Raw genomic sequence first — 25,290 nt, forward strand, 5'->3', positions numbered from 1 at the left:
ATCAGATGAATAATTTTTCAGGCACTTGATACATGAGCACCTCGTTAGCTTTGGGCAGGATCTACGTCAGTGGTGTTACCAAGTTCACGGTTCTCCTTCGTCTCCCTCCCAGAACCTGATTTTAACCCAGCGTCAACATCCTGTGACCAGGATCCTTCTGCACCCCCACCTCCCTTTGCATTTGGCCATCTCCCCACAAAGACTTTTTCATTATTCAAGCCTGCCTTACTTAGATAACGAGTGACGGTGTGAGCAGAAAGAACAGAAGGCCAGCACTTTCATCAATACTTTGCCCCATCTGGTTATGAAAGGGTTCAAAATTCAAAGTAAATTCATTTCAAAGTACATACGTAACCACACAGAACTCTGAGATTCATTTTCTTGTGGGCAGACACAGTGAATCTGAGGAACACATGAAAAACCCAACACAATGGACACACAACCAGTGTGCAAAAGACAACAAACTGTGCAAATACAAAATAAATAATAATAATAATAATTAAATAAGCAATAAGTTTTTAAAAAAGCATGAGATGAAGAGTCCTTGAAAGTGAGTCCATAAGCTGTGGGAACAGGTCAATGATGGGACAAGTGAAGTTGAGTGAAGTTCTCCCCAATGGTTCAAGAACCTGATGGTTGAGGGGGTAATAACTGTTCCTGAACCTAGTGGTGGGGGTCCTGAGGCTCCTGTACCTTCTTCCTGATGGCAGCAGTCAGAAGAGAGCTTGGGCTGGATGGTGGGGGTCCCTGATAATGGATGCAGTTTTCCTGTGACAGCACTTCATGTAGATGTGCTCAGTGGTGGGGAGGGCTTTACCTGTAATTGTGTGATGAGTAGTTGTGAATACATGAAACCAGGTTCAAGCCAATTTTGCCAGACTGGAGAACACTGTATCGAAGTCTGGTCTAACAGACCGCTCAGTATTCTCATGGAGACACAAACTCAACTGACTGAATGTGATAATTCTCTTCCTGTACTTTGTGATCTTAGATTCCTCCTTTTTTTTGTGTATGTGATGGAGTTTGTGAACTGGACTTCCTTTGCAGGTGAGTGGGCTCCCAACTCCCGACCTGATATGGCAGCTGAACGGGAACCAGATCCGGCCAGACAGCAGCCACAAGATGCTGGTGCGCGAGAATGGCGTCCACTCCCTTGTCATCGAGCCTGCCACAGCCAGGGACGCCGGGATGTACACGTGCATCGCCACCAACCGAGCAGGGCAGAACTCCTTCAGCCTTGAGCTCGTCGTTGCAGGTAGGAAGGTTGCTGCTCCTCACTGAAGGGTAATGTCCCTGAGGGAAAGCCACCAACGTGAAGACACAAGAGACTCCACCAATGCTCGAAATGTAGAACAGTACAGGCCCTTCGGCCCACGATGTTGTGTTGGCCTTTTAACCTACTCTAACCCTTCCCTTCCACGAGGCCCTCCATTTTTTGTTCGTCACACGCCCATCTAAGAATTTCTTAAAGATCCATAAGAATGTTTCTTATAGAAGCATATAAGATTATGAAAGGGATAGGTAAAATAGTAGGAAAACTGTTTCTACTGGTAGGTGAGACTAAAACTAGAGGACATAACCTCAAGATTCAGGGGAGTAGATTTAGGACGGAGATGAGGAGGAACTGCTTTTCCCAGAGATGGTGAATCTGTGTAATTCTCTGCCCAATGAAGCAGTGGAGGCTACCTCAGTAAATATATTTAAGACAAGGTTGGATAGATTTTTGCATAGTAGGGGAATTAAGGATTATGAGGAAAGGCAGGTAGGTGGAGATGAGTCCATGGCCAGATCAGCCATGATCTTATTGAATGGTAGAGCAGGCTCGACAGGACGGATGGCCAACTCCTGCTCCTATTTCTTATCTTCTTACGTCCCTAAATCTGCCTTTATCACCATCCCAGCAGGACATTCCACGCACCCACCACACTCTATGTTAAAAAAACTTACCACCTATACTTTCCTCCAATCACCTTAAAATTATGTCCCCTCGTATTAGCTAATTCTACCCTGTGAAAAAAATGTCTGGCTGTCTACTCCATCTATGCCCCTTTATCATCTTGTACACCTCTACCAAGTCACCCCTCAGCTCGGTCAACCTATCCTCCTTAATTCAAACAACATCCTGGTAAATCTCCTCGGCACCCACTCTAAAGCTTCCACAACCTGGTTGCTCCAGACTGTGGAAGTATTGAGGATGTTACATGGTGAAGACGTTGCCCAGACTTGAGGACCCAAGTTATAGGAAAAGGCTGAAAAAGTTAGGAATTTATTCCCTAGAGCGCAGGAGAATGGGGGAGACCTTAAAAAAGGTACACAGAATTATGATTGGTATAGATAGGGAAATGTGAACAGACTTTTTTCCCCAACACACATCAAGGTTGCTGGTGAACGCAGCGGGCCAGGCAGCATCTCTAGGAAGAGGTGCAGTCGACGTTTCAGGCCGAGACCCTTCGTCAGGACTTTTTTTCCCCTTGGGTTGGGTGAGACGTGAACTAGAGGTCATGGGTGAAGGGTGAAAGATGAAATGTTTAAGGGGAATCTGAGGGGGAATTTCTTCACTCAGAGGGTGATTAGAGTGTGGAATGAGCCACCAGCGGAAGTGGTGGATAGGAGTTCGATTGTAACATTCAAGGGAAGTTTGGACAGGTACATGGATGAGAGGAGATCAAAGGGATATTACATAAGAACATAAGAAATAGGAGCAGGAGTAGGCCATCCAGCCCAGGTGGATGTACAATAAACTAATTATGAATTTCACTGTATCTTGGTACATGTGCTGTATCTCCAATTAGGAATTAACAATTATCAATCTCCCTAGGCCTCCTGTCCCATGATCCTCTCATATCCCTTTTGCCAATCAACTGTCCAGCTCTTGGCTCCATCCCTCCCCCTCTTGTCTTCTCCTATCATTTTGGATCTCCCCCTCCCCCTCCCACTTTCAAATCTCTTACTAGCTCTTCTTTCAGTTAGTCCTGACGAAGGGTCTTGGCCCGAAACGTCGACTGTACCTCTTCCTAGAGATGCTGCCTGGCCTGCTGCGTTCACCAGCAACTTTGATGTGTGTTGCTATAGTACGTATGGCACCTTTTGTGATCCACAATGCCCCAGAGCAGTTAAATCCTTTCTAAGACACCTAACTAACAGCCGACTAGCTGCCATAGAGAGCGGCGAACTGTTGTCACTATGGCTGGATGATGGAAAACTTCCCTGCTCATGTTCAGACTGGTACCATGGGATTATATATGTAGCTGAAGGCAAGAGAGCTGCCAAGTCCTTTGTCTGATACCCCACCCAAACCTGTAGCGCTCTCTCAGATCCACACTCGGATTGTTGAGCTGGCCTTTTACATCAGAACACTGGAGTATCTGAGTCAGAGGTGATATTAGCTCAGAGCCAAATCAGATGTCCTGGAGTTAAGATGACTCTACTGTGTTTCACTGTGGCCCATTTAATGTGTGCCTCCGTGCAGAATCTAATGTGGCTTCACTCACACCTTATGCGCCACGGTAACATGTAGCGGTTAACACGGCCCCATTACAGCTCGGGGCATCAAAGTTTGGAGTTCAGTTCTGATGTCATCTGTAAGGGGTCGGTGGAATGTGTGGGTTTTTCCGGCTGCTCCGGTTTCCTTCTACAGTCCAGAAACATACCGGGTAGGCTCATCTGTCATTGTAAATTATCCATGATTAGGTTAGGGTTAAACCAGAGGAGTTGGGAATGGCATGGGGGACTAGGAGAACCTATTCCATGCTGTATCACTAACCAACTAACTAACTAACTAAATTAATAAATAAGTCCTTCGCTTTCTCTTGTGTTAAGATGAGGCCACCCTTTTCCATCTGGGTAGCCTCCAATCTGACAGCATGAATATCGATTTCTCCTCCCGGTGAACAAATTTCCTTCTCCCCACTCCCTCTATTTCCCACTCTGGCCTTTCACTTTTTTCTCATCTGCCTATCACTTCCCCCCGAGTCTCCTCCCTCTTCTCTTTCTCCCATTGTCCACTCTCCAGAATCCTTCTTCCCCAGGCCTTAACCTTTCCCACCCACCTGGCTTCACCTTTCACCTTTCAGCTAGCCTCTTTCCCGTACCTCCACCTTTTTATTCTGGCGTCTTTCCCCTTCCTTCTCAGTCCTGGAGAGGGGTCTTAGCCCAAAACATCGACTGTTTATTTTTTTCCATGGATGCTGCCTGACCTGCCGTGTTCCTCCAGCATTTTGTCTGTGTAGCAACAGAATAAAGTTACAGCTGCGGAGAAAATACAGTGCAGGTAACAATAAGGAGCAAGGTAATGTTGAGGTAGATCGTGAGGTCAAAAGTCTTATACAAGTGGACCACTCGATGGTCTTACAACAGTGGGATAGAAGCTGTCCTTGAGCCTGTTGGTATGTGCTTTACCTTAACCTAACGTAGTCAACGCCAGTCAGAAATTGTCCTGCTGTATCTATGGAGGGGAATAAACGTTGACTGTTTATTCCTCTCCGTAGATGCTGCCTGACCTGCTGAGTTCCGCCAGCATTCTGTGTGTGTTACCTGGATTTCCAGCATCTGCAGAATCTCCTGTGTGTACGGTCAGAAGGTGGGTTCCACACGTCCCCAAGGGAGAAAGGTGAATCCACAAAGACCGTCCAGGGGGCGGAAGACCGGTTTCTGACTTGAAACCTCTGTGACTGATGTAGGATAGAACCCTGAATAAACCTTGGGCATTTTCCAGTTTCAGGGAGTGACTTGTGAGAAAGTGCCTCAGTGGTTTCAGTGCTTCATTCCCTGGAGCGTAGGAGTACGAGGGAGATTTGATATTGATATAGAAAATTATGAAGGGTATAGACAGGGTTAACACAAGCAAGCTTTTCCCCTGAGGTGGAGTGAGACTAGAACTGGAGATCACAGTTTCTATGCTAGAGTGCTTTTTTTTTAAATTTAGCGCTACAGCTGAGTAACAGGCCCTGCCAACCCAATGAGCCCACGTCACCCAGTTACACCCATGTGTCCAATTAACCTACTCACCCACACTATCCTTGGAATGTGGGAGGAAACCAGAGCACCCAGAGGAAACACACATGGTCACAGGGAGAACATGCAAACTCCTTACAGACAGTGGTGGAATTGAACCCGGGTCGCTGACGCTGTAAAAGCATTTACGCTACCATGTGCTCCATGTCTCTAAGTGAAGGAGAGACCAAGACACAGTGATTAATTAACACAATGCTGTCAGCTCTGTCTGTTCCTGTTGAGTCAATTTCAATACAGTTCAGTTTGATTAAACATACCAACCATAAATCATTACTAGAGTCATAGAAACAGGCCCTTCAGACCATCAGATTTGTGCCAAACTATTAATCTGCCCAATCCCATCGACCTGCACCCGGACCATATCCCTCCCAACCAAGTACCTATCCAAATGTCTCTTAGGTGTTGAAATCAAACCCACAACGACCATTTCCTTTGTCAGCTTGTTCCACACTCACACCACCCTCTGAGTAAAGAAGTTCACCCTCATGTTCCCCTTAAACATTTCACCCGTCACCCTTAACCCATGACGCCTGGTTGTAGTCTCTCCCAACCTCAGTGGAAAAAGCCTGCTTGCATTTATCCTATCTATACTCCTCATGATTTGTGTACCTCCATGAAATCTCCCCTCGAGGGAATAGTCTTAACCTATTCAACTGTTCCCTGTTACTCAGGTCCTCAAGTCCTGGCAAAATCCTTGTAAATTTTCTCTGCACTCTTTCAGTTGTACTGATATCATTACTGATGAAGCTCCTGATAAGATTTGATTGGCCAGTTTTTGTTGAGATGTTTGCAAGTCCCAGCATGAACAGTTCATCCACTCTCCCAGCGTCACACCCGACTTACTGGGTGGTAACAATAGTAGGTGACTGACTTAGAGGAGCAACATTCGAAATGCTGGAGGACCTCAACAGGGAGCATCTGTGAAGGAGGATGAACAGTCAGTGTTCTCAGCCTGGACCATCAACTGTTCATTTCCCTCCATGACGCTGCCTGGCCCGCTGAGGTCCTCCAGCATTTTGTGTGTGATGTGCTGGATCTCCTGCATTTGCAGAATCGCTTGTGTTTCTCATTGAGGGGGTGTCTTGCTTCTCTCTTTCAGGACCTCTTGGCTGACTTTGGCCTGAGGCTGAATTGAGTTTTCTAAATTTTAGTTGGTGGTTTTGGGTTGGCGTGGGGGCGAAACAGACAGAACATTGGATAGTGATCCTTAGTGAAAATTAAGAGGCGTTTCACTTTTCTTCACGTTTTGATGTTTGAACCCCACAGCCAAGGAGATGGTGAGAGCCCCGGCGTTCATTGAGAAGCTACAAAACACCGGGGTGGCAGAAGGTTATCCGATACGGCTGGAGTGCCGTGTGTCTGGCGTGCCTTATCCACAGATCTTCTGGAAGAAGGACAACGAATCCCTGACACACAACACCGAGCGAGTGAGGTGAGGGGAGAACTGAAAACCTGATGCTTTGACTGGTCACTGGACATTTATACAAGGACATGGGTTCACCAGTTCATCAGTTAGGTGAAGTGGTACAGGGACAAAAAGACTTGGTTTTATAGGTGTGCCAGGGCAGCACAGCGGTTAGCATAATCGCTAGTGATTTCCAATCGGGATTCAGTTTTGCCATTGCCTGTAAGGAGTTTGTACGTTCTCCCCATTACTGCATGGGTTTCCTCTCAGTGTTCCAGTTTCCTCCCACATTCCAAAGATGAACAAATTAGTAGGTTAATTGGTCAATGGGTGCAATTGAATGGCATGGGCTCCTTGGACCAGCATGGTCTGTGACTCTAAATAAGAAGTGAAATAAAATACTTTGCTAGGCAGCCTGTAGTGGAGTGACATCTGCACCAGACCTTGAGGCGAGTGCTCCCAGCTTTAAATCTCACCAGCTTCTTGCACGTGTTCCATCCGTGCTGGGTTAAGCATCGAGCTAGCAGCTCAGCTTCATAAAGCACAGACAAAAGCTAAAGAAATGTTACGGTTGCCACCCAATGTGCTACAGGATACAGAGAGGAGCAACAAGAAATTGCTAAGCTGACACTGGACGAATTAGCTTGACTTTCTAAGTTATTGTGTAGCTTGAAGTATGAAGCTCCAGCAACATGCTTATATCTCCCATAGTCGTCAAATGGCCTAGTTCTGCTCCTCTTTCTGATAGTTCTGTGTATGTTTTGATGTTTCGATGTACATGTGACAAATAAAGATAGTCTTTAACTAGTGGCCCCCAAGGATATTGGTGGTGTGGGAACTTGACCTTAATTCCATTGAAGACCAAGGGCTGGTGTTTGGAGGTGGTGATTGCATAGAACATTTGTGGCATGAATGTTTCTTGGTACTTATGGCCCTTCAAAATAATCAGCCCTCTGGATCTGTCTGATCCGGATTCCCAGCATTCCTTCAGAAATCCTTTGGTAACTTCAGATAACTTTTCTGCATTTTTGCCTACACTGTTTTCTTTCACTTTACACTCTCACTCATTTCCCATTTTTGGCTCTAGTGATTTTCCCAGTGGAGATACTCCCAACCCCCACCTCTTTCTTTTTCTCCTCTCTACCCCTCCTCTTCCATGTCGTCGAATCTGGCCTCATCTATCATTTCCCAGTCCTGACGAAGGGTGATCGGCCTGAGCTGTTAACCCTGTTTTGCTCGCCACTGATGTATCTAACCTGCTGAGTATCCCTAACACTTGGATCTGTTCTGAAGATTAGCTTTATTTGTCACGTGTACAACAAAACATTGAAATCCGTTGCTTTGCGTCAGTTCAGATCAGTGAGGGTTGTGCTTGCGGGCAGTCAGCAAGTGTCACTACTTTTCCGCCGTCATCGTTGCATGCCCACAACTCATTAACCCTAACCTGTACGTCTTTGGAATGTGGGAGGAAACCAGAGCTCCCAGGGGAAACCCACGTGGACATGGGGAGAACAGATAGATTCCTTACAGGAAGCAGTGGGACTTGAATCCGTGTCGGTGGCACTGTAACAAAGTTACGCTAACTACAACACTACCGTGCCGCCCCAAATAATTGATATGCTGAAGAGTTGTGAGTGGAATTGAACTTTAGACAGTTGACCGTCCCTGATCCTGTCCTCATTGGAGGAGAAAGGTCGTCAATCAAGCAGCAGAAGGTGCTTGGGTCTAGGACAGGGCCCTGAAGAACTCCTGCAGTGATGCCCTGGGGTTGGGGTACCAGGTCCACCCTCATTCTTTGTGTGGGAGTTGTTTCCCAGAAGCAGAGAAGATTAAAGGACGTTCTGATTTAGGTCAGGTACCCAATCTAAAACCGTCCCCAATGGCAGATGCTCGAAGACCAGGGTTTAAAATTTCAGGCAAGAACAATAAGGCAGGTATGAAGGAAAAAAACTAGTTTAGGATCAAGGATTAAGATCCAACTTTCTTTGCCATATACATTTACATGTATTAGGAATTTGCTGTGGTGTGTTGATGTGACAGGGAACAAAAATCAACATATAACAATTAAAAAACAAGAATTATATAAAAATAAAGTTAGAAGTATGGATATGTAATAAAATGTGTATAATTATATAAAAACCAGCATTATTTACAATGTGTTCTCAAGTGTTTACAGTGCAGTGACTGAGGTAATAGACAGAAGTGGGGAGGGGGAGATAACTAGAATGATTGATCAGATTAACTGCCTGGGGGAAGAAACTTTTAAGATGGTGTGAAGTATTTGTTTTAATAGCCCTCTATCGATTTCCAGAGGGGAGCTTTTGGAAAAGGCAGTTTGCCTGGTGGGTAGTGATCGCAGTGACTTACCTGCTCACTTCTTTGTCCTGGACACGTACAAATCCTGCAGTGATGGGAGGCTGCAGCCAACTGGAAAGATGGTGAAAACAGAACCCATTGGTGCTTTCAAAAGAGAATTAGATAGGAGAATAATTCGCTGAGCTGAGAGAAGGAGTATAGAATGGGACTGAGGGGATTGGTTTACTTAGAGCTGTCATAGGCTTGTTATGCTGATTGTCTCTCTGACATCAAAGTGAAGTGACACAATGGCGCTATTCACAAAAAATGCTGGTGAACGCAGCAGGCCAGGCAGCATCTATAGGAAGAGGTACAGTCGATGTTTCAGGCCGAGACCCTTCGTCAGGATCTCCCCCTCCCTCTCCTACTTTCAAATCTCTTACTATCTCTTCTTTCAGTTAGTCCTGACGAAGGTCCCAGCCTGAAATGTCAACTGTACCTCTTCCTATAGATGCTGCCTGGCCTGCTGCGTTCCACCGGCATTTTTTGAGTGTGTTGCTTGAATTTCCAGCATCTGCAGATTTCCTCGTGTCAACGGCTCTATTTGTGTCTGGATATCTACCATACCAATTTCTAAAGTAAAACTCAAAGTATAAACACACCTGGAATCCACAAACAATAGTCATCGGTTTCTGCAGGTGATGAGGTAAATCATAATAAGGATAGCTTCTTAGAGACGTGTATCTCTTGGTGTTGTCAGTGATCGTGATAGAGCAAGCCATCCAGGGCTTCTGTGAGTTAGTTCTATGGGAAATTTTCCCCCAAAACTGTGCTGCCCAGTGGCTCTACTGTCCGTACCACTGGGCAGCACTGTGGCACAGCAAGGAGAACCGCTGCCTTGCCACGCCGGACACCCAGGTTCGATTCTGATATCGGCTGCTGTCTCTGTGGAGCTGTGCCTGTGGGCACCACAGTAACCAGGCATTTAGAGTGACAGTATTACAGATCGGGCCATTCCAGAGTTCAAAGCTGAAATCAAACCCTGTCTGTAAGGAGTTTGTACATCCTCCCTGTGACCACGTGCGTTTCCTGTGGGATCTCCAGTTTTCTCCCACAGTCCAAAAAACATACCGGTCAGTAGGTTGATTGGTCATTGTAAATTGTCCTGTGAATAGGCGAGGGTTAAATAGGTAGTTTGCTGGGCTGGAAGGTCTTGTTCAGTGTTGTATCTCTAAATCAGTGGTTCCCAATCCAGGGTCTGCAGACCCCTCGGTTAATGCTAGGGGTCCATGGCTGGGAACACCTGCTCTAAGTAAATATAAATAAATAAAATTTTAAATAATACTAAACTGACATTCAAGGTTTTGACTTCTGTAAGCAGTCAAATTCCACAAATCTCAACCAAATACCACTGCTGTTCCCTGGACTTTACTCTTTCCTTATCAGACAAGGGGACTGTTTCTCCCCCATAGAATCTAACCCCTTATTTCCAAAAACAGGTTCTTTGAAATTCTAAGACCCCAGAGCCATGTTCTTATTGATCTAAAACAAAACCAAGTGTTAGGGATGCTCAGCAGGTCAGGCTACAACAACGGAGAGCAAAGCAGAGTTAACAGTTCAGCCCTTCGTCACAACTGGGGAAGGTTCAAGGTGGCCAGGTTCCACAACACGGAGGAGGAGGATTTCTAAAGGAGTGCCCAGAACCAAGTTTTCATTGATTTGGCGGCACGGTAGCGTAGTAGTTAGCGTAACACTATAACAGTGCCGGCAGTAAGATTGGGGTTCAATTCCTGACGATGTCTGTGAGAGGTTTGTACGTTCTCCCCAAGACTGTGTGGATTTCCTCTGGGTGTTCCCACACCAGAGTTGTACGGTTAGGGCTCGTGAGTTGTGGGCATACTATGTTGGCTCCAGAAGAGTGGCGACCCTTGCAAGCTGCCCAACCCAATCTTCTGATTTGATTTGATGCAAATCAATGCATTTCACTGGACATGACAGACAAAGCTAATATTTAAAACAAAACCAAATGTCGAGGATACTCAGTCATAGAGTCATAGAAAAGTACACACAGAAACAAGCCTTTTGGCCCATCTAGTCCATGCTAAGCCATTTAAGCTGCCTACTCCCATCGATCTGCACCAGGGCCATAATCCTCTATACCCTAACATCCACATACCTATCCAAACTTCTCTTAAACATTGAAATCGAGCTCACACGCACCACTTGCACTGGCAGCTCGTTCCACACTCTCACAACCCTCAGAGTAAAGAAATATCCGCTCACGTTTCTCTTAAACTTTCACCTTTCACCCTTAACCTATGACCTCCGGTTGTAGTCCCACTCAGCCTCAGTGGAAAAAACCTGCTTCCGTTTTCCCTAGCTATACACCTCAGAATTTTGCATACCTTTATCAAATCTCTTCTCAATCTTCGACATTCAAAGGAATAAAGTCCTCACCTATTCAATCTTTCACTATCATTCAGGTTCCCCAGACCCGGCAGCATCCTTGTAAATCTTCTCTACACTCTTTCAACCTTGTTTACATCTTCCCTGTAGGTAGGGGACCAAATCTGCACAAATAAACTCCAAATAAGGCCTCACCAATGTCTTCTACAACTTCAACATAACATCCCATCTCCTGTACACAAAACCTTGATTTATGAAGACCAACATGCCAAAAGCTTTCTTTACAAACCTATCTACATGTGACACCACTTTCAATGAATTATGGACCTGTATTCTCAAATCCCTTTGTTCTACCACATTTCTTGGTGTTCACTGGATAAGACCTACCCCGGGTGGTCCTACTAAAGTGCATCTCCTCGCACTTGTCTGCATTAAATTCCATCTGCCATTTTTCAGCCCATTTTTCCAGTTGGTCCAGATACAACTGCAAGCCACGGTAGCCTTCCTCACTGTCCACTACACCCCCAGTCTCGGTGATCCAGTTATCCACATTATCATCCAGACCATTGATATAGTTGACAAACAACAACAGACCCAACACTGATCTCTGCAGCACTCCAGTCAGAGAGGCGACCATGTTCTACCACTCTCTAGCTTCTTCCACAAAGCCAATGTCTAATCCAATTTACTGCCTCATCGTGAAGGCCAAACAAATGAGCCTTCCTGACCATCCTCCCATGTGGGACCTTGTCAAATGCCTTGCTAAAGTCCATGGAGACAACATCCACTGCCTTGCCTTCATCAACTTTCCTGGTAACTTCCTCGAAAAACTCTGTAAGATTGGTTAGACATGACCTGCCATGCACAAAGCCATGCTGACTATCCTTAATCAGTCCATGTCTATCTAAATACTTATATATCTGCTCCTGTGGAATACCTTCCAATAACTTTCCCACTACTGATGACAGGATCACTGGTCTATCATTTCCTGGTTTGTTTTTAGAGCCTTTCTTAAACAGCAGAACAAAATTGGCAATCCTCCAATCCCCTGGTACCTCACCGGTCACTAAGTATGATATAAGTATCTCTGGTAGGCCACCAGCAATTTCTGAACTTGCCTCCCACAGGGTTTGAGGGAACACCTTGTCAGACCCTGGGGATTTATCCACCTGGATTTGCTTCAGGGCAGCAAACACCTTGTCCTCTGTAATCTGTACAGGGTCCATGAGCTCGTTGCTGCTGCACCTCACTTCTGTAGACTCTGTGTCTGTATCCTGAGCAAATACAGATGCAAAAAAATTGTTTTAATCTCCCCCAGTCTATTTTGGCTCCATACATAGATCACCATTCTGATCTTCCAGAGGACCAGTTTTGTCCCTTGGAATCCTTTTGCTCTTAACATATCTGTAGAATCCCCTAGGATTCTCTTTCACTTTTCTGCCAAGGCAACCTCATGCCTTCTTTCAGACCTCCTGATTTATTTCTGAAGTGTTCTCTTGCATTCTTGAACTCCATAAGCACCTCATTTGTTCCTACTTGCCAAAACATTGTATGCACCTCCTTTTTGTCTCTTAACCAGGACCTCAATATCTCCTGAAAACCAAGGTTTCCTAAACTTGTTGCCTTCATCTTTTATTCTGTCAGGCACGTACAAGGTTTGTAATCTCAAAATTTCACTTTTGAAGGCCTCCCACTTACCAAGCACAGTTTTGCCAGAAAACAGCCTGTCCCAATCCACATTTGTCAGATCCTTTTTGATACCTTTTGGATGCAAAGTGTTCCCCTACACTTTACATCCCCTTCTGTTATATGCCCTGTCTCGTTCCCTAACAGTAGATCAAGTGTCTCACAATCTCTGGTTGGGACTTCTACATACTGATTGAGGAAACTTTCCAAAACACATTTGACAAACTCTATCCATCTAGACCTTTTATAGTATGGGAGTCCCAACCACGATGAGGAAAGTTAAAATCACCTACTATAACAACCTTATGTTTCTTGCATCTGTCTGTGATCTCTCTGCAAACTTGTTCCCCTAGATCCCTAGGACTGCTGGGTGGTCTGTAACATAGCCCCATTAATGTGATCATACCTTTCTTATTTCTCATTTTCACCCATAACGCCTCACTGGACAGGATCTCCTGACTGAACACAGCCGTGATATTCGCCCTGACTATTAATGTCACCGTTCCCCCTTTAATCCCTCCTGCTCTGTTGCTTCTAGAACAACGGAATCATGAAATATTAACCTACCAGTCCTGCCCCTCCTGGAACCAAGTCTCACTAATGGCTACAATATCATAATTCCAGGCGTTGACCTGTGCCCTGAGCTTATCTGCTTTTCCTAATGTACTTTGTGCATTGAAGTATACACAGCTGAGGACACCAGTCGCACCATGCTCAACCTTTGGATCCCAACTTTGTCTGAGGTCTTAACAGCATCAGTCTCCACTACTTCTCCACTATCTGTCCTGGCACTCTGGTTCCCATCCCCCTGCAACTCTAGTTTAAGCCCCACCTTGCAGCACTGGCAAACCTTCCCAAAGTGGAAGTGCAAAGTGAAAGACAACAGTGTAGACAAAAATGCAGAAAAATCGTCTGAAGTTATCAAGGGATTTCTAAAGGAATGCTGGGAATCTGGATCAGACAGATCCAGAGTGCTGATTACTTGGAAGCTTTGAAACCCAAAAAAATCCAAGAGTGTGTGTGTGTGTGTGTCACTGTCTCTTTGTGTGTGTGCTTGTGTGTCCATCTGTGTGTATGCCTCTGTCAGTGGGGTCAGTTTGTGGGGAAGTGGGGAGAGGCTGATAGTCAACTATAGTTGACGGGCGGAGTGGCCCATTTCGTACTGTGTGACCATGTGACAGTAATCACTGAGACCAGAGTTACCTCCACATGTAATTCACTAAGTTACTTTCTCCAGATTCCATGGTAGGTTTCAAACTCGGGTCTCGGGACAGAGGTCCAGAACTTTGGAAGCTAATACAGTCAGGGAGACCTCTTGAGTTTCCCACTGAGCTAAATGACATGGACGTGCTTTTGGGGTTGGTCAGCAAACAGGAACGGTTGGGGGGGTGGGGGTCACACCCTGACAGGGTCAGGGGGGAAAGACCAGCATAGACCAGACTAGTGGAGAAACTGTTTTCAGCTGAGGACAATCTATGAGATGTTAGAAGATTCTGTGTCTGATTGTTGATACAAAATGAAGGGGTGTTGGACTGTGTATCCCATAAAGCTCCCTTTGGGAAAATGCTATAGGGCTATTAAAAGAAAATCTTCATGCCATCTTAAAAGATTTCTCCCCTACAAGCAGTTAATCTGATCATCCATTCTAGTTAGCAACACTACTTACCCCTGTCACTGCACAGTAAACATTTGAAACCGCTGTTATAAACATCGTAAATTCATGCTGATCTTTATGTAATTATGCACATTTTATTCCATATCCGTACCTTAACCTCAAAGTTTACTTTTTATATAATTCTTTTATTCTTATAATTGTCGAATGTTGTTTTTGTTGCGTGTCACGCCAACGCACCACTGCAAATTCCTAAGACATCAAGCCACAGGACATTGGAGCGCAATGAGGCCACTTGGCCCATCAAGTCTACTCTGCTATTTCCCTCTGGCTTCTCCCCATATTCCTTCCTGCCCTGACTGATCAAGAACCTGTATGAACCTCTGCCTTAAATATACCCAGTGACTTGGCCTCCACAGCCACCTGTGGCAACAAATTCCACAGACTCACCATCCTCAGGCTAAAGGAACTCCTCCTCATCTCCGTTCCTTATTCATCATTTGGTCCAAGATCCTTGATGTGGGAGGGAAGGCTAAAAGGTCAGCACAATATTGTGGGCTGAAGGGCCTGTACTGTTCTATGTTTCCTCTGTCTCAATAACTTTGGCGTATTTTCCACTTCCCAGCATGCACCATGACAACAGAGGTTATATCTGCCTGCTAATTCAGCCAACCACGAAGGAGGATGCTGCCTGGTATACCGTCTCTGCAAAGAATGAGGCTGGAATAATATCATGTACTGCCAAGCTGGATGTTTACTGTGAGTTTCTTCCCTGATCCAAATAAGTGAAGCACTTTAACCTAGAGAATAAAAATGTTTAATGTATACTGTAAAACAAAAATGCTGCAGATGTTCGAAGTCAGAAGCAGAAGTAGAAACTGCTGAAGTAACACATAAAATGCTGGGGGAACTCAACAGACACCTCGATGGAGAGGAATAAACAGTCGATATTTTGGTGATTGTTTATTCCCCTACGTAGATGCTGCCTGACCTGCTGAGTTCCTCCAGCATTTTGTGTGTGTGGCTCTACAAAACATAACACCCTCCCTGCTCTCTCCCCCTCCACCCTTTCCCCTGCTTTCTTTCTCTCTGTCTCTTTCTCCAACCCTATCTCTGTCTTTGTCTGTCTCTCTCTCTGTGTGACTGTCTGTCTGTCTCTCCCTCCCTATAACTGTCTGTTCATCTATTCTTCCCTCTCCCTTTATCTCCCACTCTCCCTCCAACCCACCCTGCACATCCCCCCCCCACCATTCCCCTGAGTCTTTTTTTCTTTCTTCCTCTTTTCCCCATCAGATACAACTCTCAGAGGGGAATTTCTTTAGACCTTCGATCTTATCAGCATAGAAATTATCTGGAGCTGGTGCAGTGTCTGACTCAAAGTCTCAGAGACTGCCACATTCAAGCTTTGTAAATGCCATTTCGAAGAAATTACAACTGTGCCTGTACTTCCTTCAGAGTTTGCAAAGATTTGGTATGACATCCAAAACAAGGACAAACTTCTATAGATGTATGGTGGGGAGTATATTGACTGGTATGGAAACAGCAATGCCCAAGAATGGAAAATCCTACAAGAAGCTGTGGATATAACCCAGTCCATCACGGGTAAAACCCTCCCAGTCAGTGAGCACACCTACACGGAGTGTTGTCACAGGAAAGCAGCATCCACCATCAAGGGCCCCCATCAGCAAAGTCATGCTCTCTTCTCGCTGCTGCCATCAGAAGGTACAGGAGCCTCAGGACCCACACCACCAGGTTCAGGAACAGTTATTACCCCTCAGCCACCAAGCTCTTGTACCAGAGGGGATAAATTCACTCAACTCCACTTGGCATATCTCTGAACTGTTCCCACAGCTAAGGGCTCACTTTCAAGGATCCTTCATCTCATGTCCTGGATGCTTATTGCTTATTTATTCATTATTATTCGTATTTGTACAATTTGTTGTACTCTCCATATTGGTTGTTTGTCCATCCTGTTAGATGCAGTCTTTCATTGATTCTGTTGTGTTTCTTGGATTTACTGAGTATGTCCACAAGAAAACGAATCTCAGGGTTGTACATGGTGACATATGTGTATTTTGATAATAATTTACATTGAACCTTGAACTTATTCCAACATTCTCCCCTTGGGTTTCCCCGCAGCCCCCCAGTGGCATCAGACCCCCGTCTCCAAACCTAAGAAGGTCCGTCCCTCGGCGAGTCGCTACGCCGCGCTGACCGACCAAGGACTGGACATCAAGTCAGCATTCCTGCCCGAAGCCAACCCCATCCACCTGGGCGGTCAGAGTGTCCTGGTGGAGAGCGATGACCTGTAGCCAAACCCTCGAGGGTGACCAGGATTACACATCGGGCGAGAATGTGGGAGGCAAAAGGCCTCTCAGGGAGAATGACTCCACCCTGACAAAGTCAGGGCATGCTGAAAACATTTTTATTCTTCATTTTGAAATGCAAATCAATACAAAAAAAAAGCAGGGGATGACATGACAAAATATTCGACGGATGTCGGAGGAGAATATTTTGGTGGACCGACAAGAATTTGGAGTGGATTGAATTTCGCACACGCACACATTTTGTTATCCAAGTCTCACCTTGCACGGCTAAATTGTGTCATAGGTATTTTGCTACACAGTGGCGATGAATTATTATTAGTGGTTATGTGCACATTAGTAAACAGATATTAAAAATTACATACAATTATTGTATATATCAGGTAACCATTCTTGCTAAGAGCCTGAGCTAAAGCCATGTTATTCAGATGGAAATGTGATCTATTCTGTTGGGGAAGAGTACAGCAGGGAGTTTCGGAAATGGTTGGAAAGTTGGGACTGAGGCATTGGAAAGGGTCCAGAGGAGGTTCATGAGAATGGCAGGGTTAACATATTGATGACTCTGGGCATGTGCTCACTGGAGTTCAGAAGAATCAGCGGGGGTCTCATTGAAATCTATCGAATATCGATAGAGTGGACATGGGTGAAGATGCTTCCTATATTGGAGAGGTCTAGAACCAGAGCACACAGTCTCAGAACAGAGGGATGTCCATTTAGAACAGAGATGAGGAAGAATTTCTTTAGCCAGAAGATGGTGAATCTGTGGTGTTCTTTGCTACAGGCTGCCGCAGAGGTCAATTCATTGGGTATATTTAAAGGGGAAATTGATAGGTTCTTGATTAATAAGGGTGTCAAATGTTACAGGAAGAAGGTGGTTGAGAGAGGAAATAAGGTAGGAGAACGTGGTTTTTGAGAGGTAATAAATCAGCCATGATAGAATGGTGGAGCGGACTTGATGGGCCAAATGGCCTAATTCTACTCCTATGTATTATAGTCTTATGATGGTCATAGGCATTCTGGAAGCCCTGATTCAGAACTCATTGACATTATGGGAAAGGTTTGATCTTATGTTTTGGGCCTTTCAGTTTGAGATGAGATGACCGCTGATGTGGCTGAGAGCTGGTTGTTTTGTGGAGGATGATGTCGCCTTCCTCACACCCGACATGCCTCACTCAGTTTTCTTTGCAGTCGTCCTTCCAAGTCACAGTGTCCCGATTCAAGCAGCCAGTGGGGTAGGGCTTGCCGGGACACTCAGTGCGGGACTGTTAAACCCGTGCACCGCCGGTCATTTTGGCAGCCGCCTCTGTGTTGGACGGCAGCGGGTGTGAGACTGGTAGCGTTGGCTGTAGCAGGTTGGTGGAGGAGTCTCCTAATGAGAAGCTGGTCCATTTCCCTTGCTGTCAAAATTGGCAGGCTGCCGGCAGGTAGTGAGGTACATCCCCCCTCCATTCCATGTCAAGTTATTGGTGGTAGGGGTGGGCTTGGAATATGGGCAGGGTTACAACTGTGATACCCCTGGGGAGGTTCAGTGCCATCGGAACATTGCTAATGAGGCACTTAACGCAAAAGATCCATGAACCTCGCTCACCCAGCTTCTTGCAGGTCAGCTCAAAGGCACGATCTGACTAAACATTCACGTTCAGCGTGTGTAGCAGTGTTCCAGCTTTGTACTTAATCCAGGTCAAGTTCAGAGGCTTAGTGTTGATGCAGGTATCCTCTGTCCTTAATCAATAAACCACGTGTGTGCCTCACGCAAGTGCCCTGGGACAGGTTGGGTCTGGAAGAGATTCTAAGTCCTCAAACTCAGACCAGGTTCCTGCTGGCCAAGGGTCAGGTGTTAAGCCTAGACGTGAGAAGACCTCCAGCAAGGAGTGTGATAACCTCCTTCCTCGCTAACACCCCATCCTCCCCGTCTGTGACTCCAGCATTAACACACAAGGTTAAAGGTTTATTTGTCACCTGTACACAGGAACATACGGTGAAACGGGCTGTTTGTGTCAATGACCAGTCCGGTCCAAGAGGGTGCTGGGGGCATCCCACAAGGGTCCCCTTGTGTCCAGAGCCACAACTCACTCACCCTAACCCGTCCCGTACATCTTTGGAATGTGGGGGAGATCAGGAGTACCTGCAGGAAACCCACGTGGTCACGGAGAGAACGTACAAACTTCTTACAGGCAGCGATGGGAATGGAAGCCTGGTCGCTGGGCGTTGTGAAGCGTTGCGCTAGCTGCTACGCCACCCTGCAGTCTGGAAGGTGACTACAGGCCTCTGCCAGGAGGAGAGGCCAGGCTGATGGTCGTGGCCATCCACTGCTCAAACCAACCCAGGCAGAGATGATTTAAGGCAGGACTCGTTGATGCCCACGTTGCAGTAACACACTGGCAGCTTCTCAACTTCTACACATTACCCCAAGAAGTAGAAAAGACTCAGCAGGTCAGGCAGCATCTAAAGGGCAGAGAACACGTTTCACATTTCAGTCCTGACCTTTTATAAGAAGCTTTACACTCAATAGCCACTTTATTAGATGCCTCCTATACCTAACAAAGTGGCCATTGTAGCCCATCCACTTCAAAGTTCAACGTGTTGTGTGCTCAGAGATGCTCTTCTACACACCACTGTTGTAACGTGTGAGTTACTGTCGCCTTCCCATCAGCTTGAACCGGTCTGGCCATTTTCCCCGACCTCTCTCATTAATGAGGCGTTTTTGCCCACAGAACAGCCACGCACTGGATATTTTTTTTGTTTCTTGCACCGTTCTCTGTAAACTCTATAAACTGTTGTGCATGAAAATCCCAGGAAATTGACAGTTTCTGAGATACTCAAACCACCCCGTCTGGCACCAACAATCATTCCACGGTCAAAGTCACTTAGATCACATTTCTTCCCCATTCTGATGTTTGGTCTGAACAACAACTGAACCTCTTGTCCATGTCTGTATGCTTTTTATGCATTGAGTTGCTGCCATGTGATTGGCTGATCAGATATTTGCATTAACGAGCAGGTGTACGTAATAAGGTTGCCACTGAGTGGAGCTTGAGCATCACATTCTGGCTCCTGTCTTCGACGTCATTCACAAACCAGCCGGTTTTTATAGGAATCTGATAGTTTTGTGGTCAGTGACACCAGCTTCTCTTTGTAATTAACTGAATTTAATTGCCTACCTGTCCTGGTGAGGTTTGATCTTGTGTCACTGGGGCCTCTGGCCAAGTAACGAGGCCAGCTTGATATATTACGTTTGATGGGAAGGTTTAGGTGGCAGTGATGGTCATTGTCTTTGTGACACAGAAACCTGCTTCAATTCTGCAAGATCATTTAGTTTGATACAAAATAAGGACTCACTCTAACGCCCGGGTTAATCGTGGGGAGCGTGGGCTTCAATATAGATATTGTTTCATAAGGCATAGGAGAGTAGAGATAGGCTGTTTGGCCCATTGAGTCTGCTCTGCCATTGACTTACAGACGATTTATTACCCTCACAACACCATGAAAGGATAAGGAATGGAATGTACTGACATTTCGAAAGGATAATGGAATGTACTCAATTCCCAGAATCATTTTGTCCCCAATTAAAATTACACACAACAGGAAGCAACTTAATGTAAATATAAAACCCACTGCAGAAAACCAGGCCTCAGCCTAGGTCTGGGTCGAGAGTCTGGTCTCCTGGTGGATGGTGGGGTTGTTCCACCCATGTCCCCAGTACTACCATCATCCATTTGAAGACCTCATGCCGCGTTTATTTTTTGTTTGGAAACCATGGTAACTTGACTCTCTGGTAGATGTTTAGGGGTACATGGAATGAGAGAAATAATATCATATCGGGGGGGGAGGTATCTTGGATAAACCCAACACAGAAATAAAGAGGGAACAGAGGAGGTTCATGAGAATAATCCCAGGAATTAAAGTCTTAATGAAAGAGGAGTGTCTGAGGGCTCTGGGCCTGTACTCGCTGGAGTTTAGAAGAATGAGGAGTGATCTCATTGAAACCTCTTGAATACTGTGGATAGAGTGGCTGTGGAGAGGATGTTTCTGAAAGCGGAAGAGTTTAGGGCCAGAGGGCATAGCCTCAGAATACAAGGACGTCCCTTTAGAATGGAGATGAGGAGGAATTTCTTTCACCAGGGGGTGAGGAATCCATGGAATTCATGGTCACAGATGGTTGATAGGCCAAGTGATTGGGTATATTTAAAGTGGAGATTGATAGGAGAATGGGGTTGAGTGGAATAATAAATCAGCCATGATGGAATGGCAGAGCAGACTCGATGGGATGAATGGCCTAATTCTGTTCCAATGTCTTATAGTCTTATGATGTCATAGAGTCATACAGCACCAAACCCAGCCCTTCGGCCCAAATTAGCTCTACTAAGTTAGTTTTGTTAGTTCTGCTCCTAAGTCTTATGGTCAACAAACGCTGCAGCAAAGGCAGAGGACCGGAAGGAGATAGGAACACAGAGAAGGCATTGGGATGTGCCCAGCAACTACACAATGGTACCACGGAGCTTTGCAATGTATAGAAAATGCCTGTACTCAAAGAAATAATGCACATATTCTTTATTTAAAATAGGCAAAAGTTTAAGTGTAACTTAGCTCAGTTTTATTGTTTGAGGTATTACGTTGAGATTTGTTCTATTATTATTTCCTACTGTATATCCCAGCCTTTCAGTTCAATATTTTATAAGGAGAATGTTGTCGAAGACGAGTGAAACTGGTTTCATCCATTTAGTGATTGTTTTTAACTGAAGGTAAGATTAGCTTTGATATGAATTTGAACTCTGACCATGGACAGAAACAGGAGTAGGTCAAAATCCAGGCAGAACGGGAACATTAGGTAACAGCGCTTGCAAACTTTCCAGGTCTGAACTTCACGTCGACCTGAAAATATTCAAACCTGACCTGTTGGTGTATTCCTGCAACCTCACCTGCCCAGTGCTGAGGGCTCACTTCTGCGATTTATGGTGACATATTTAATGGCAAAAGCTTTCTGTTCCCCTGTGACCATGTAAAGTTTTTTTTTAACATGCTGCATTTGCTACTTTTGGATTGTTCTGAGTTTTTTTGTGTTGGGGGGGTTTAAATTTAATAAAAATTCTGGAATAATTTGGATGTTGTGTGTGTTTTATTTTCTCTAGCCTTGCTCAGGACGCTCAGGACTGGACGGCAACTGTCCCCTGTTGGGCCTTAATGTAGTTATTTCCGGCCCTTCCAGCCACACTGCCCACCAACCTACCAGTTTAACCCTGGCCTAATCATGGGACAATTTACAATGATCAATTAACCTACTAACCGGTATGTTTTTGGGCTGTGGAAGGAAACAGGAGCACCCAGAGGAAACCCACGGCTCACGGAGAGGAACATACAAATCCCCTTCAGACTGTGTCAGAATTGAACTCTGAACCGTAATAGTGTAGTGCTAACCATTACACCATGTTGGTATAACACAAAACAGGACAAGGCTCTTCAGCCCACTGGGTTGTGCCAAACTAATTAAACTTGTAATTAACTAAGCTAATCCCTTCTCTCTACACATTGTTCCCCCCGTTCCCTGCACATTCGCTTCTCTACCAGGGTTCTTTATCTGGCTCTACCTTCACTGTTGTGTGGGGCACGTGGCCAAGTGGTTAAGGCACTAGACTAGCGACCTGAAGGTCGTGAGTTCGAGCCCCAGCCAAGGGAACGTGTCCTTGAGCAAGGCACTTAATCACACATTGCTCTGCGAGGACACTGGTGTCAAGCTGTATAGGTCTTAATGTCCTTCCCTTGGACAACATTGGTGTCGTGGAGAGGGGAGACTTGCAGCATGAGCAACTGCTGGTCTTCCATACAACCTCGCCCAGGCCTGCGCCCTGGAGAGTGAAGACTAACGGATGCCTTTACTTACCTTCACTGTTGACAGCAGATTCCAGACACCCACCACTATGCATTCAAAAAAACTTGTTCCCTCATATCTCTATTCAACTTAATATCTCCCAGCTTAACAACATCTCCACTAGATAATCTAAAGATACAGCACTGCCAAATTGCACCCATGTGACCAAATAACCTACTAACCCATACGTCTTTGGAATGTGGGAGGAAACCAGAGCACCCAGAGGAAACCCACACAGTCACGGGGAGAATGTACAAACTCCTTACAGACAGTAGTGGGAATTGAACCAGAATCATTGGCGGTGTAACTACTGTGCTACAAAAACATAGAACAGCCCACAATGTTGTACCACACATACACCTATTCTATGAGCCTTTAATGCGATTCATTACAATACTATGAAGGTATGGCTACCACATCAAGTGATTTTTAATGTATGGACTAAAATGACTTAAGGACGTCTGTAAAAGTGAAATGTTTGTTACCTGGCAACAGCTTGTAATGCATTTAATGAAACATAGAGCAGAGAGATCACAATTCTTCTCATCTTGTGTAAATAGAAAGGTTTTTATCCTTCATTGACAATTTGGGATAAATGTAATGCAGTAGACTTTCCAAACCAATTTTGTGAACATTGTACACAAAAATAACTGTCCCTCCCCACTGCACCAGTCCTGGGCCAATTAAACTCAGATACTTACAGACCCATTTAACAGTAACAGGAAAATGCCGGCTAAGGATTTTTGTGATACAGTATTTGGAAATCCCACCACCAGAGGAAATAGTTGACGAGCTGTGGAGAAGACAGTAGACTGTTCTTCCAGAGACATAGTCAATGGACACCTCTGGTCCAAGGAATGAAAGAGTTAACGGATAAGGAGCTTTTGATAGCTCTGGGCCTGTACTCACTGAAGTTGTGAAGAATGAGAGGGGTGTAATCTCATTGAAACCTATCAAATATTGAAAGGCCTAGATGGACCGGGAGCAGAGAGGATGTTTCCTATAGTCGGGGAGTCTAGGACCAAAGAGCACACACAAAGGATAGAGGGACATCCATCGAGGAGGAATTTCTTTAGCCAGAGGGTTGGGAATCTGTGAAATTCGTTGCCAGAACAGCTGTAGAGGCCAAGTCATTAGGGATATCTAAAGAGGAGTTTGATAGGTTTTTGATTAGTAAGGCATCAAACATTACGGAGAGAAGGCAGGGGAATGGGGTTGAGAGGGATAGTAAATCAGTCATGTCCAAACGGTGGAGCAGACTGGATGGGATGAATGGCCGAATTCTGCTCCTAAGTCTTACTATGGTCTTATGTTATAAGTGCAATGTCACAAAGTCATACACCACCAAACCTGGCCCTTTGGCCCAAATAGCATGACTTTGTTAGTTTCTGAGGAGATCTCTTACATTACCAAAGGCATATTTCTATAGATGTACAGTGGAGAGCATTCCATCACAGCCTGATAGTGAGCCTCCAATGTACAGGGTCATACATCGGAGGCTTCAGAGGGTTGTGGACTCCTGGAGCTCCATCACAGGCACAACCCTCACCACCCCTGAGGACATCTGCAAAAGCTGGTACCTCAAGAAGGCAGCATCCATCATTAAGGTACAACACTGAATCATGTCATCTGCAGAAACTCTCCAATGACTCAGCAATAGTTGGGTGTATAAAGGGAGGATGAATACAGGGCTGTGTGGAGGACTTTGTCAAATGGTACAAGCTGAATCATCTGCAGCTCAACATTAGTAAGACAAGGGTGATGGTGAGGACATGGATGTGGTGAGGACCTACACGTACCTGGGGGTGAACCTGGATCCAGACTTGAGTGGAGCACCAACACGGAGGCTCTATACATGAAGAGCCAGAGTCACCTCTACTTCCTGAGGAGACTGAGGTCCTTTGGAGTATGCAGACCACTCCTACACAGGTTCTACTAGTCTGTCATCACCAGTACAATCGTCTATGCAGTGGTGTGCTGGGGCAATGTCATCAACACAGGCGATACCAACAGGCTCAACAAACTGATTAGAAAGGCTGACTCTGTTATAGGAGTCAAACTGGACACATTGGAGGCTACAGTCGAACGAAGGACCCTACAGAAAATTCTGGACAATGCTTCTCACCCTCTGCATGCCACCTTAGCTGAACAGAGGAGCACTTTTAGTGAAAGACTAAGAGAACTGCGCTGCTCCGAAGAGTTATTCTTACCCTCAGCCATTAGGCTCTATAATGTGTCAACCTATAGCTGGGGAAGAGATAACCTCCCCCGCCCCCCCCGCCCTCCATTAGACTGTTTGAGGTAACTTATTTGTGGTTCTTTCCACTTTTGTCTATCTCTGTAAGGATACTCACATGCCGGCTTCTCATTACAACCATCAGGGAGAAGGTACAGGAGACTGAAGGCCCACATTCACTACTTTAGGAGCAGTTCCTTCCCCTCCACCATCAGATCGCTAAACGGTTCATGAACTCATGAAACTACCTTGCTTTTTTGGTGTTTTGCACTCTTCATCCACTTTGCAACTTATGTCTTGCATTGTCCTACTGCTGCAAGAAAACAAACTTCACTAAGTGTCCATGATAATAAACATGTTGTGTGAGTGCACCGTGGTCCAAAGGAGAGTGTTTTGTTTAGTTGTATTTATGTACCGTCAGATGGCCATAAACGTGAACTTGAGCTC

At 45.4% G+C, this 25,290-nt stretch overlaps 1 protein-coding gene across 5 annotated transcripts in view; it reads left to right on the plus strand.

The window, feature by feature from the left end:
* Positions 1-21,838, plus strand: part of palld (palladin, cytoskeletal associated protein) — a 446,071-nt gene extending 424,233 nt beyond the window's left edge. For all 5 annotated transcript variants that reach the window (XM_072257627.1, XM_072257625.1, XM_072257626.1 and 2 more), the window contains 4 exons: positions 1,048-1,255; positions 6,280-6,445; positions 15,043-15,176; positions 16,557-21,838. In XM_072257627.1, coding sequence (XP_072113728.1) covers positions 1,048-1,255; positions 6,280-6,445; positions 15,043-15,176; positions 16,557-16,729 — 681 coding nt within the window. In that variant the 3' untranslated portion in view covers positions 16,730-21,838. The remainder of the gene's footprint in view (positions 1-1,047; positions 1,256-6,279; positions 6,446-15,042; positions 15,177-16,556) is intronic.
* Positions 21,839-25,290: the final 3,452 nt, after the last annotated feature.

The sequence above is a fragment of the Mobula birostris genome, chromosome 5 (genome assembly GCF_030028105.1).
Source record: "Mobula birostris isolate sMobBir1 chromosome 5, sMobBir1.hap1, whole genome shotgun sequence".
NCBI classification, from domain to species: domain Eukaryota; kingdom Metazoa; phylum Chordata; class Chondrichthyes; order Myliobatiformes; family Myliobatidae; genus Mobula; species Mobula birostris.